A 14,208-nucleotide genomic window follows, 5' to 3' on the forward strand; every position below is an offset into this window, starting at 1 on the left:
ATCACATTACACCAAAAGAGACAGGGGAAAAGGGAAGGAAAAAAAAGCAACACAGACAAATCAAAATACCTGGCCAGAACACTGTACAGGACAACTGCAAATGCAACTGCCCGAAATAAAATTGAAGAAAGCCCAGCCCTACCCCTCCCTCTGACTACAACATATAAGTATTACACTCTCCAGCCAGTATTACTCTCAGCAGTGCAGGGACATGTATGATGTGGCTCAAACCACGAGTTGTGCCCCAGTAATTAGTTGTGGTTGTTAGTTTTTGTTGTTCTACTGAATCCTAACCTTGCACTTGCAGAGAAGCATGCTGAAAGCAGGATTCTCCTCCTTAATAGACTTTAGAACTCCTAATGTGATGTAGTGGTTTGCATTTATTAACACTAACTTGTAACTGGTGGCACTTTAGCACTTGGCTATCTATTCAGTACCCAGAAATATTGCCAAAATTCAGTCAATGAAGTTTCAGATTTAGTTCATGTTATTTTCATCAGAAAGTTGTGAACTAAGTCTTTATAACATTCTTTGCATTACTGGCCTTTCTATCTTTATATCTCAGTATTTCTCTCCATTCAGCATCTTCAGTAGTTTGCACAGAAAAATCTTTTACTTGATTACCTTATTTTTAATTTCTGAGTTCTGGTGAAAGTAGGAACAGAAGACCCAAGAACAACCTTCTGAATGTGGCTGCTTTACATTGACTTAGAAGGGTGGTGTGTGTCCTTGCTTTGTACCCAGTTGCATATCTGAATGGAAATTGGTAAAAATTACAAAAATGTAGTGCTGTATTAGGATTTACATCATCTAGTTGTGTAAGAAAACCAAATGCTGATAAGCAACAGGAAGAGCTGAAACCAGGAGACCAGTTGGTCTCTTTTTTCCAAGTAAGACAGTGTAAGCACATTTCTTACTCTGCCTCATGAAGATTAAAGTTTGACTACACGAAGTGGCTGATACAAGAGGGTTATCACCATATGCCTGTGGTTCTGGGAGTGACCACTGTTGTCCTAATGTTCCCATGAGGCATGTAATCTCATCACTGAGGACCCTGCAGAGATTTATGGATGAAGACCCTATTTAAAAGCTCTGAACAGCTTCAGGTTCAAGGCAGGTGCCAACACACTGCTTAGAGACCATGACAGTTCCAAGTATACAAGAAAGGTGACTTTCAAGCATGTAGGAAACTGTGCATTTCCGATTTTGCTAGCAGGTTTGGATGCACAAGAACACAGGACTGTGATTCATGTTAGCTACAAATATATTTAGAACCCTGTGCCTAACCATAATTTTGCTCTCAGGCACTCAAACTGCAGTCAGGAGACACTGCAGTATAAACTCTTATCACAGTAAGAGACTTGCAGTATCAGACTGGAGAATATTAAAACACGTACACTTCTGGTTTTAGAGCAAGAGGAAGAGAACTTTAAGTCTTAAAAACACTCTGATGTAGTAATTAGTTAAGTCTTGAAACACTTTTAACTTGAAAGTTCTATGAAGCTTATATTGTATGCAGGCTATACAATACTGAGATGCACAGCCAGTTACTAAAACTGTAAGATAGAAGATCAACACCTTAATATCTTTTTGGAAAACAGATGATTTCAGAAAGCAAGCTGATGTGACAGGAATTTATTATATTGCTGTATGAAGACTTAAAAATACAAGTATAATGTTTAAGGTTGAAAATCAACCTTATGTAGAAGAACCAGTGAAAAGATTCCTATGCTACTAAAGAACTACTAAGATGATGCTTCCAAGCAGGCAGGAAACAGATATATAAAGCTAAGCGATGCTAACAGTGATCCCAAGAGAAACTCCACTTAAGAAAAGAAACTAGGGAAACTCTCTCATGAAATATTTCACTCACAGACATTTCTCTGAGTTCAAGTGTAGAAATACATAATTTTCTTAAGAAGCTGCCTTGAAAGAAGTTTTGAGAGAGATATCAAAATACTGAAGGTTTGAGGGACAGAGTAGAACCACAACACAATTTCTAAATGTCTTTGCACCAAGACAAATCTGTATTTCAAATAACTTTGAAGCACTTTACAAAATGTACACTATATAAATTATATATGCATATACATCAGTATTATGTCAATCACTAAGTTCTTCCTCATCACTGAAATAAGCACTTTTCTTAATCCGTGGACGCTTTGAATCATCTGAAATTGAGGATTCTCCTGCAGTCTGGGTCCATCTTTGTTGTTCTTCCTCAATTTTGGCTTGCTACAATGAAAGAAGTAGTATTAGCTAGGATTAAGAAAAATTAAGATGCATTACAAATCGTAATGCTAAATATGCATTGAATTATTTAATATGGAAGAATTTAAAAGGTTTATCTCAGTTTCCAGATAAACTGTATGATGAATGCACTAGACAACACTTCTGAAAATATTTCTCACACTCCAATGTTCAGTCTTCAGCAGCAGTGCAGGCCTGTACAAACTTTCCCCCATGACAAACTTAGAGAATGACAGAGTAGCTGAGATCTGAAGAAAAGAATGGACTGCACTTCAAATTGACATTACTGAATCAGCTTTGCTCTGCTAACAATTCTTCTGTCTGTTGTCTTTTACGGCCATTCGGGGAAAGGGTTAAAGGCTATTCAACTAAAAGTTTAAATAGATGATTCTCATTTTTACTGGGAAATAAGCTATCTCAGTTCAAGTCTTTAGATGGCAAGAGAAATGGAAAGGTTTTACTTCCAGTTGTGGAATTTTCAGAGGAGATAGGAGATAATTGTACATATTTGCATTTTTTTAACTACTTCATGTCAAGGTGTTGCATTCATTACATTTGTATCCAGAACAAAACTATCTTAAAATCTCTCAAGGTTTTTTTGTGGGGGAACAGGGGCACAGGAGGAACAGCTGTGGACTAGGGAGGCAAGAAATATGAACAAGAGGTCAGGCTTGGTCTGTGTACTGAAACAAAAGCCTGTAAAGAAGTATTAAAGAATAAAGTAGTACAGCTGTCAGAGTATCTTATCTACATAACAAAAAATGCATTAGGTATGTCTAGAGAGGCCTGTTATGGACTATCTTAGGCAACAGAAGTGCTTCAGAAATAGATACTGTTCAAGGTTATTCTAAAATGAGGGCATAGGAGGTAGCTGGCAGCTCAATTAAGAGAGGAAAGAGCAGTTTGTGAACAGAAACACTAATGGATCATCACAGCAGAGATGTCAGAAAAATAGAGTGCAAAAGGAGCTTGAAGGAAATAAACTGCAATGAGCAAACGTGGCAATAGTGAAACAGTAAAAACACAACCAATAAAAACAAACCATGAAAAGAAGTTGCATTTAAATAATGATAAATAAACATGCAATGCTTCCAGTTTGTACCTGAAAAGCTATGGCTTGGCTGAGGCTATCTAGAGCAGGGTCTTCTCCTTCCTCGTCGCTCTCTTCCTCCTCCTCACTTCATTGTGCAGAGAGAAAAAAAATACATTGCTTTATTTTAAGTGGCCAGTATGAAAAAGCTTCTTAAAAGTAGTAAGAGGTAAGTAATTACACATACACTTCTGGCTCAGCTATTTTCTTTTTCTTTTTCTTCTCCTTTTTTTTTGGTGGCTCTCGCTCTCCTAGCATATTTTTAGGACAAGCGTAACTTAAGTGACCTGCTTCCTTGGAGAGAAAGAAACATTGCTTAACAGAAAGCATTAACTATATGTTAAAACATAACACAAAGAAAGCTAATGTAAGACAGTTCACAGGGGAAAAAATGGAAGTAATTAGTAAGATAAATGGAATGCTGAATTAGCACAGAGAAGACAAACTCTTCTCTGAACTTGCCATGGAAATGTAGAGATTGGTGGTGATATGCACATTTGACTGCAAACTGAGAAAAAGCTATGAGCAAAGTATATTTTCTTTGGCTGCTGAAATAGCTGAATACACTATGGTAGGGCTTATGCTCAAGAGAAGATACTAACTTCAGCATGAACAGTTTAAGAAAAAGGGACGAGTCAAACATTTTTGCTATCCAAGTATCAATCTCCCACGTCAATATCTTCAGGAAAAGCATTGCCTAAAAACCACACCTGCATTAAAAAAAGTTGTTTCCAGTATTTATTTTACTGCCAACTGTATAATGAATTTCCAATGATACAGCAAAAAACAGGTATTTGGAAGCCAAAACTAGGTTCTTGGAAATGGTACAACTATTATGCAAGTTGGTAATATCAACAGGGGAAAAAATAAAATTAACAGCACAGGCACAATTAGTTATGGTCAAACTGAAGAAATAAGCCAGGAGACTGTGCTGGTTTTGGCTGGGTTTAGAGTTAATTTCCTTTGTAGCACTGGCATGGGGCTGTTTTTGCATCTGTGCTGAAAACAAGTGTTAACAGTTAAATGTTTTATTTATTGCTGAGCAGTGCGTACACAGAGTCAAGGCCTTTTCTGATCCTCATACTCCACCAGCAAGTAGGCTGGAGGTGCACAAAAATTTGGGGGGGGGAAACACAGCCAAGAAGGTTGACCTCAACTTATGAAAGGGGTATTCTGTACCATATGACATCATACTCAGCATATGAAGGTGAAGGGAAGGCTGGAGCAGAGGCTGTTGCTCAAAGATTGTCTGGGTATTGGTCAGTTGGTGGTGAGCAATTATTCTCATCTGTTCCACCTGTCTGTCTTAAGGCTTATTCCTCTGACATTTTACTTTTCATTACAGTTTATATAATTACTACATTTCAATTATTTAACTGTTTGTATCTCAACTTGCAAGTTTTCTCACTTTCACTCTTCCAATTCTCTGCCCTCCATCCTGCTGAAGGAGGAGTGAGGTAGTGGCTGTGTGGTGCTTAGTTGCCATCTGAGGTTAAGCCCAGGTGGCCAAGAGAGCCAATGGCAACCTGGCCTGTATCAGGAATAGCGTGGCTAGGACAAGGGAGGTTAGTCTTTCCCTGTACTCAGCACTGATTAGGCCACACCTTGAGTACTGTGTCCAGTTCTGGGCCCCTCAATTCAAGAGAGATGTTGAGGTGCTGGAACGTGTCCAGAGAAGGACGACAATGCTGGTGAAAGGCCTGGAACACAAACCCTATGGGGAGAGGCTGAGGGAGCTGGGGTCGTTTACCCTGCAGAAGAGGAGGCTCAGGGGGTGACCTCATTGCTGTCTACAACTACCTGATGGGAGATTGCAGCCAGGTGGGGGTTGGTCTCTTCTCCCAGGCAGCCAGCAATAGAACAAGGGGACACAGTCTCAAGTTGTGCCCAGGGAGTATAGGCTGGATGTTAGGAGGAAGTTCTTCCCAGGGAGAGTGATTGGCATTGGAATGAATGGGCTGCCCAGGGAGGTGGAGTCACCGCCCCTGGAGGTGCTCAAGAAAAGCCTGGATGAAGCACTTAGTGCCATGGTCTAGTTGACTGGCTAGGGCTGGGTGCTAGGTTTGACTGGACATTCTTGGACGGGTCTTCCAACCTGGCTGATTCTATGATTTGTGTAAGCCTTGATGTAGTTAAAAGATAGAATATGTAAGTTAATTACTGGTTTTACTCACCCCACATTCATAACACTTAGATTTATCAAAGTAGTTACGCCTGCGAATGAATTCTGCTGCTCTTCCATTATCAATGGCAATACTTGCTTTTATTACTCTTCCAAACAGCTACAGCAAATTATGGAAAAAAAAAAAGGTTAAGTATTTTGGGACTGTAAACCCAACCTTCTCACCATAACAACTTCCCACAATTTACCTGTTTGTTATTGAGTGCCCGAGAACAGTTTTGTGCAGATTCTTTGTCCAAAAACAAAATAAAGGCGACTCCTTTGCTCTTCCTGGTGTCTTTGTCTTTCATAATAGTAACTCTGAAAATGTACAACCACATTATTGATACACTAGAAGAGGCATTTTTCCCTCAGAGGTGTCAGTGGAATCAGAGCTTTGTTATAGTGCAGAAAGGAAAGTGCATTTAAAGCTCACTAAAGAGAAATTCAGAGGGATAGCTAATGTGGCCACATGCTTATGGGAAAGTGGAGATGATTCAAGAAAAGTATATGGTGTCCTTCTGCATCCAGTATCATTCTTTACTCCCCTGGATTACTTGAAGAACAGAGAACATACCTTTCTCTTTTGCAAACAACCTAATTGGAGCAAACTTGAGGTGAAATGAAATTCAGGAATAATTTTGACCATTGCTATTGTTGCTGAAAAAAATACAGTGTACTGAACTGTATCCAAACTGAAACATTGTTTGTGTAGGATGAACCAACTGAACAGATTCTTGATAGAAAACAGTGTGCATGTGCAGTACTGTTCTATAAATATCTCTAAATGGAATCTAAGCAGGTCACCATGTAGGAGTTATTTTACCTGAGTCTAAAACTGAAAGCAACAGCCCCAATTCAAGATAGATTTAGATTCAGAACAAAAACCAACAAATAATGTAAAAGAGTAATGTGAGGTGAAGGGAAGAACTCACACAACATTAATTCTTTCAGTTTTAACATGAATTGTGTTTAGCCCAATAAACTCAAAACAGTGGGAAACAGGATGCCAGTCTGCATATGAAAATAAAAACAACTCATGAAAGCTCAGGAATAAATTCTCCCTGTGTCCTCCACAGCTAGCTAAAGGTTCAGCCATAAGGTGAACCAAAATTCTAAGAGGTAATATGACACTTTAAAATAAAACCCAACACACAAACCCTGCTTCAATGCAGAATCACAGAATATTAGAGGTCAGAAGAGGCTCCAGAGATCATCAAGTTCAACCCTTCTGCCAAAGCAGGATCACCTAGGGTAGCACACACATGAATGCATCCCGGTGGGTTTTGAAAGTCTCCAGAGGAGACTCCAAGAAGCCTCCAACAAGGCCTATCAGAGAACCTGTATAAGTAGTAGATGATCTCCATAGTAAGAAGAGTGTGAAATAAAAGCCTAGTAAAGAAAGCTCCATTTCCCTCCAAATACATGCAAGGAAATATAAAGCTTAGAATATTATTTTACCAAAGCCCCTTGGACAAGGATGTCTCCAGTGGAAAGTACTGAGTTGAAGTTTCAATAAAACTGACTGAAAAACTATTCTATTCTTATTCCAAGTTACTTTTTCAAGAGCTCCAATGGAACTCTAATAGGACTGGGTCAGGCTTCTCACTGGAACACTTCATGTACCAGTTAATAACACAAGCAGTGAAAGAAATAAGTGGTACAAATAGTTTAAAAGTCAGCAATTTTTTTGAGCCCTGGGAAGTTTATTTTTTCACTGAACAAATCGAGTTGAAATAACAATAATCAGGATATACTGGGGTAAGAAATGCAATACAGAAGAAAAGCTAGCATGATTTATTGAGTAAAGACACACTTCAGAAAATAGTCTCTTAAAGCTTATTTAATTAAGTTCAAGCTGACCTAGATGGCATTGGAAAGCTCTCTGCAAACTGTTTCAAAGTCCCTGAACAAAAACTCTACAGAAATCAAGCTAATATTTGAAGAGATTTTTCTTGGGAATGTGTAACTAGTTGCCAATAGGAAAACTGATCCTTGTTAATCTCAGTTTCACAGCGAAATGAGAACAGCAGTAGAACCCCCTATATCTACACTGTTTATAGTCAAGTCAGCTTGCAAAGAGGTGAAAAGGAAACAAATTTTGCTATATACAAAAAAAGTAAACAAAATAATACGATGACAGTATTTTACACATGGTATTCTGTGATTTTCTTTGCATTGTTTTAACTTCTGGAAGGGACTAAGTAAAACATCAGGAAACAGTAGGTATCAGCAAGTGAAATTTTTTCAAAATAGCTAACACTACAGATAAAATTGCATATTCTAAATTAGGCACTTTCAAATAGGATGCAGTACAGCAATTCTTCATAGGCATCTGAGAAGACTATTTCTGTTACCTATTACAGAAAAAAAGAAGCTAGAAACTATTAAAAAAGAGGGGAAAAGAATGCTACTATGACACCTTTGAAATAAGCGACACATCATACAGCCAGTATTTTAAACAATTCTTATCCTCCTATCATACAAGTTCAAAACCCAAGACAATAAGAAGACCCTACTTCCAAACATTAATATAGGTATATTACCAAATGAAAGCAGAGAAGCACCACCTCAATGAATAAGCACATGGTTAAAGGTTGTTACTACAACAAACTAAAACAAGTCAGACACCCCATTCTGGAAACAATAGAAATCCTAGACGTCTTGTTGTACTGATCACTGCATGTCTACCTGAGCCCTACAAAAGGGTTTTCATCTCAGTCAATTTAAAAAGAAATAAGTTTTTTTTAACTTGCAGTGGGATTTTTCTGCCATTTGTCACCTGGAACACTTTCCTGAGACCTAGAAAACCTTGCATTTATGTATCTCAGATTATTACAGCAGCTACATGTTAGAGTAGATATTTGCTGGTGTAGGGTTAAAAACCTGAAGTCTTGAGTGTTATTACTCAGAATCTTTTAAAAAATAAACAAAGCATGAAGTTCCTTACTGTAGCATTTATTTCTATCATTCTACCATAGAGGCAGGCGTTCACAGATATTGTTCATGAATATCCAACATGTTAAAAGCTATTACTATGCATCCTTATATCTAATCGTAAATTTAACACTAAAGAGTCATGAGTCCCTTGAGAAGCACAAATGGAGGAATTATGCATTGCAATTGTGGGAACTATTTGTGTGAATCGTGACATCCAGTTCACCCAAGCAGAAGTTCCCACTTTCAAACTCACTCACTTGTGTCCCAAGCAATGTTCAGGGGAAGGGGAGCAACACTCACTAAAACAATTTTGTTAAAGGAATGCTGTTGCAACTATTTCAGAGAAAAGACCATTTGCATACAACAACATTGTACTTGCTCTTAAGGAGTGGTTAGCGAAGCCTGTCCCCAACACAAATGTTCTTATTTTTTGTGTTATTTCTGAAAGAACTTTCAGTTGTTAAATTTATCCTTTATTAAAAATTAACAGGACTTCAATACATTTCCTACTTAAATTATAAAAAGCACAAGACCTTCAAGTGAAGCAAAGACATAAATATTTAAAATGAAAGCTACAAAAACAGCAGGCTGTATCAGGTTACTTACTTGACAACCTTCCCATACTTGGAAAAGATCTGAAATATTAAACAAAATAAAGACTTAACAATAGAAAATTACATTTCCTTAGTAATATCACAACAAACTTCTAAGATTTTTTTTCTATTTACACTCAAAATTGTTGTCAACAAGTTTAGTCTGAACAAAGCATCTCTTAAAAACTCACCCTGTACAGGTCGTTGTTTGTCAAAGCAAAGGGTAAATTGGACACATACACTGTGCTTTTGCTTGGTGCCAACCCACCACTCATTTTTCTGATGGAAGAGAAAAGAGAGAAGAGTTAAGTTGTATTTAAACAGAAATCAATTAAAAAACAGTTGCAAGACTTTTTGTTGTTTTTCAAATCCAGCCCAGACAGCCAGGATAAAGTTGCAGGAAAGCATAGCTTTCATTTCTGATTCATCATCTTACATGAAATTTGTGTTTGTCTTCATGTGCTATGGAAGATATACATTCCTTTTCTTCTTCCCTAGATTCAAAGCATATTTTTGCTGTATGCAAGTCTGTCTGTAAGCCATGAAAATATGGACCTACGTTAGTATACTTAAAATAAACCTCCGCTGATTTGTGCAGTAAGGAAAGATTTAGGTCCAGAGGGAAACAATGCCCCTTTATTAAGCATTATGTTCTATATTTTAAGTTACTGACCTTTGTTCTAAGTACCTGCATGATCTGATTCTTTATACAAATTTCAGTTCAGATGCATCCAAAACAGAGTAAATCACAATTTGTTAAAGTAAAAAAAAAAAAAAGCTTCCCGAAAGCAAAGTCCTACTTATTGTGGAGGGCGCAACAGAATACACTGACTTTACAGTGTATCTGAGATGCCAAAGCAGTAAGCATTTCCTCCTGTATCTATTGCTCAGGCTTCTACACCACTATGGAACTGCAAGCATTCAGAGGTGGTCATGGGCAGTTATCTCCCTTAGACACATAGCACTCCCCCCTCCTCCTTTTCCTGATTAAGCAGCTGTATAATGGCAAGAACCAGAGAAATCTCAAAACCATTTTCATTTCCAGTCTTCTTTGAGTTCTTACAACTAAGTATGTCTGGAAACAATAAATCAGTCGAAACATACTTGTAACTGCATACACATCATCTAATACTAGGTGAAAAGTAACTGATCTGATTTGAAAAAGAACAGCCTGTGTTCTTCCTCATGTTTGGACATCTCCCAAAATTTGAAGTGGTGTTAAAAGTCTGTGCAAAACACTTCTTCCCTTTGATCCGCTCTGTAGCCATGGCTCAGTCCAAGAGCTGAGCGAATGAAATTTAAGACCAAAGTAAAGCACAGCCCTTATGAGAAGGCACAGCAAAAGCATTCCTCACACAATCCAATTACTACTTCCTTAGTCCAATTACTACTCCTCCTGTGCCTCATTCCTGTCTTTGGTACCTCTGCCTGATTTCCAACTGAGAATCAAGACATTTCTTAGGCAAGATCAGCTTCTTTTAAAAACGCAGACAAAAGCTGATGACAGGATAAAACAAACTGAAGTATTAAACATCAACATCTGTTGTAGTACACAGTTTCTTAGGGACTGTTTGGGTAGTGAATCTGAGCAGGTTGCATGGCCAAGTGCCAACAAAGTAGCTAATCTGGCTGTGGTTCATTTTCTGGCATTTCCTGACTCAGTCATCTGAAGACCAAATATTCCCCATAGTCACTGACTATCCAAGTGTTTTGCCTCTTTCCTGGCATGCTTATTATATCACAATTCATTTGAGTGGCAGTTTCCAAGAGACTGAATTTTGAGATTTTTCGTGTTCAGAGACTGATTTTTGGCGTGAGCAGAAATGGCAACATAAAGGTTAAGCAAATGAGAACAGAATAAATTTGCAATGAAAGCCACACACTGCATCTGGTGTTACGCAGACGGGATTCATTATCCCAGATTCCTTGCCGCTTGGCATTAGTATCCTTGACAAGCCTAACCAGAATGACTTGGCAACATGCCAGGCAAATAAAGTGCATTTATCCAGATGTACAATGGATACATAGAATTTGGTGGAAACTACCTTAACACCGCGTTACAGTACGTGGCCGATGCTCACTAATACATCACAACAGTGGAGGAGCAAACAGCAGAGTGAACCTCACATGGCTGTAGACAGCACTTCAAGTCTGCTTACAAGAGGTGAGAAGCCAGTACACCCAACAGGAGACCAAGGAAGCCCTGCACTAATGAACAGTGAGCGTGGTGTGACTGGAGAGCAGTCAGCTTGCATATTCTGCAACACCGCAATGCAAACCCCCAAGGAGAAGGCGATACACCACATGAAGGTTACTACAGATCTAACAGCTCAGCCAAAAGGAAATTACTTATGACTGCAAGCTACAGAACTGTCATTTTCAGCTGCACACTTTTTCCAGGAGCTGAAACAGTGCACCCTGGAGCACTGGCTACCAGACAGCTAAGGGTGAGCTTTGTGTCCAGTTCCTTGGACAAATTTAAGTGAAGTAGTCTCGCTTCTCCAACTGCCCAAGTATTCTTAGCAACTGATACTGTTTAGGACTATTGTGACAAGATTTCTTACTTCTACTGCCTGACTTGCCAGACAGAGTTTTATTAGAAGAGGAAGTACAGTAACTGTAAGACCATCACATGCTTGGGTTCAAGACAGCAGAGGCTCAAATTTACCACTCCAGAAAAAGAGTACATGCCCAGATCTACAGGAGGACTTCCTCTACTAAATACTAAGGACTCACTGGGACAGTTTATAGACATCACAAGTCAACACATACACTAAGAGGTTTGCACAACATTTGAGCCACCTGCCTATCTAGTTAAAGGCCTTGTTGTCCTTACTCTCTTCTGCAGAACATTCAAAAATAATTTTCCAACAAAACTAATCTTTCAAAAAAGCATGTTAAAAAAGTATGTTAAAATGCAAATTTCTGGCTATCTGCTATAAATGCGGTGTCACAATTTTCCCCACCCCAATAAAACTTAACAAGACATATAAATCTTAACCAATCCATTAGACTTCTTTTGTTTGTTTGTAATCCATCAGAAAGCCACCGTGGGCATACCAAGAGCCAAGACCACATAAACAGTAGCCTCCCCTCACTTACGGATGCCAACCTTGCCATACAAGCATCACGATTATTGCTTAGACCTTGTATAGCTGTGGGTTGCAGGGACAGGAAGTTGTGGTGTGGTTAAAAATATGTAAACTCTAGCTTTATGCTAACACTCCAGACAAGACACATCTCATCTGGAAACTCATCATTACAACACTCAGTCCTTTTATTTCAGAGGACGTCAACCTTCGGCGTCATAGAATCACAGAATCAACCAGGTTGGAAGAGACCTCCAAGATCATCTGGTCCAACCTATCACCCAGTCCTAGCCAGTCTACTAGACCATAGCACTAAGTGCCTCATCCAGTCTTTTCTTCAACACCTCCAGGGACGGTGCCTCCACCACCTCCCTGGGCAGCCCATTCCAATGGCAAATCACTCTCTCTGGGAAGAACTTCCTCCTAACATCCAGCCTATACTTCCCCCGTACACAACTTGAGACTGTGTCCCCTTTTTCTATTGCTGGCTGCCTGGGAGAAGAGGCCACCCCCCACCTGGCTACAATGTCTCTTCAGGTAGTTGTAGACAGCAATGAGGTCACCTCTGAGCCTCCTCTTCTCCAGGCTAAACAACCCCAGCTCCCTCAGCCTCTCCTCATAGGGTTTGTGTTCCAGGCCCCTCACCAGCTTTGTTGCCCTTCTCTGCACACGTTCAAGCACCTCAACATCTCTCTTGAATTGAGGAGTCCAGAACTGGACACAGCACTCAAGGTGTGGCCTGACCAGTGCTGAGTACAGGGGCAGAATAACCTCCCTTGTCCTACTGGCCACACTGTTCCTGATACAGGCCAGGATGCCATTGGCTCTCTCGGCCACCTGGGCACACTGCTGGCTCATCTTCAGCCTACTATCTACCAGTACCCCCAGGTCCCTTTCCTCCTGGCTGCTTTCCAGTCACTCTGTCCCCAGCCGGTAGCGCTGCTTTGGGGTTGTTGCCGCCAAGGTGCAGAAGAGACTTCCTAACTTCATAAAACTATCTGACAGCTTAACATTTTAATGACACTGTTCCTCATGGATGACAAGTCTCTCTGCTTTATAAATTATCACATTACAGGCTGACAAAAATAATCCCCCCTAACTTCTCAGAACTATCTGAGCTTTCTACTTGCTGGTGACTTGTTCAGAGTTGTACACAACCTGGTTTCCATACGGTGCTAGGTATCTTCAACACATCAAAATACGTATGTTTTATAGAATCATAGAATCATAGAATCAACCAGGTTGGAAGAGACCTCCAAGATCATCCAGTCCAACCTAGCACCCTGCCCTAACCAATCAACTAGACCATGGCACTAAGTGCCTCATCCAGTCTTTTCTTGAAGACCCCCAGGGACGGTGCCTCCACCACCTCCCTGGGCAGCCCATTCCAATGGGAAATCACTCTCTCTGTGAAGAACTTCTTCCTAACATCCAGCCTATACCTACCCCGGCACAACTTGAGGCTGTGTCCCCTTGTTCTATTGGTGGTTACCTGGGAAACGAAATGTTTTTACGAGTCTTCTCTGATCTTCAAGGTATTACCTGGCTACTTAAAGCATCTGCTGAAAGCCAATCCATTATCTCCATGGAGTTAAGCACAACTCCCATTAACGTAAAAACATCTCTGCAATATTAACGCCTTCTTTATTTGTCATCATCCCCGTTTATATCTTTAATTTTCATCTCCCCGGAACACAAATTCCCTGCCAAACCCACAAAAGACTAAAACGAAGCGAGCAGCTTCGTCAGCCGTAAACAAACGCTCCTACAACTCGCGGTACCCTCGTCAGTTCGGGACCACAGCGGCGCCGGCCAAGGCCCGGACTCCTCACGACACCTGCTCCCGCGGCTGCTCCCCTCAAGGTTCCCGACCCCCACCCCCGGCTCCGCAGCGGCCTACCCGTGGCGGCGGGCCCCGTCAGCCCGCGCGGGCGCCCATGGTGCGACGCGACACAGAACGACGCCAAAGTGCCGGCAGGCCGCGACACACACCTCAGGCACACATCGCGACCGGGCCTGCACGGCGGCGCCCTTCCGCCGACGAGCCGCGGGCAGCGCAGGCCCCTACCAATAGGCGGCGGCGAG

At 40.5% G+C, this 14,208-nt stretch overlaps 2 protein-coding genes across 2 annotated transcripts in view; both read right to left on the minus strand.

Moving 5' to 3' along the window:
- YAF2 (YY1 associated factor 2) overlaps positions 1-9,063 on the minus strand; it is a 73,251-nt gene extending 64,188 nt beyond the window's left edge. Inside the window, exon 1 of the mRNA XM_064142200.1 lies at positions 9,048-9,063. The gene's annotated coding sequence lies outside the window, so the exon portion shown is untranslated. The remainder of the gene's footprint in view (positions 1-9,047) is intronic.
- ZCRB1 (zinc finger CCHC-type and RNA binding motif containing 1) lies at positions 1,621-14,170 on the minus strand. The gene is made up of 8 exons (XM_064142202.1): positions 14,024-14,170; positions 9,226-9,313; positions 9,048-9,076; positions 5,711-5,822; positions 5,515-5,622; positions 3,528-3,634; positions 3,353-3,428; positions 1,621-2,235 (listed from the first exon to the last, which is right to left on the minus strand). The coding sequence occupies exons 2-8, from the start codon at positions 9,307-9,309 to the stop codon at positions 2,104-2,106; spliced, it is 648 nt and encodes a 215-aa protein (XP_063998272.1). The 5' UTR covers positions 9,310-9,313; positions 14,024-14,170; the 3' UTR covers positions 1,621-2,103.
- Between the last annotated feature and the right edge of the window lie 38 nt (positions 14,171-14,208).

The sequence above is a fragment of the Pogoniulus pusillus genome, chromosome 4, assembly GCF_015220805.1.
Source record: "Pogoniulus pusillus isolate bPogPus1 chromosome 4, bPogPus1.pri, whole genome shotgun sequence".
Classification (NCBI taxonomy): Eukaryota; Metazoa; Chordata; class Aves; order Piciformes; family Lybiidae; genus Pogoniulus; species Pogoniulus pusillus.

Bases quoted from the DNA above. Each gene is read 5' to 3' on its own strand.
- ZCRB1 (XM_064142202.1), bottom strand. From the start codon at position 9,309: ATGAGTGGTGGGTTGGCACCAAGCAAAAGCACAGTGTATGTGTCCAAT. The intron at 3,635-5,514 runs GTGAGTAAAACC...TTTCTCTCCAAG, and splicing joins CTAAGTGTTATGAATGTGGG to GAAGCAGGTCACTTAAGTTA. The intron at 2,236-3,352 runs GTACAAACTGGA...CTTTCATTGTAG, and splicing joins GCCAAGCCATAGCTTTTCAG to CAAGCCAAAATTGAGGAAGA.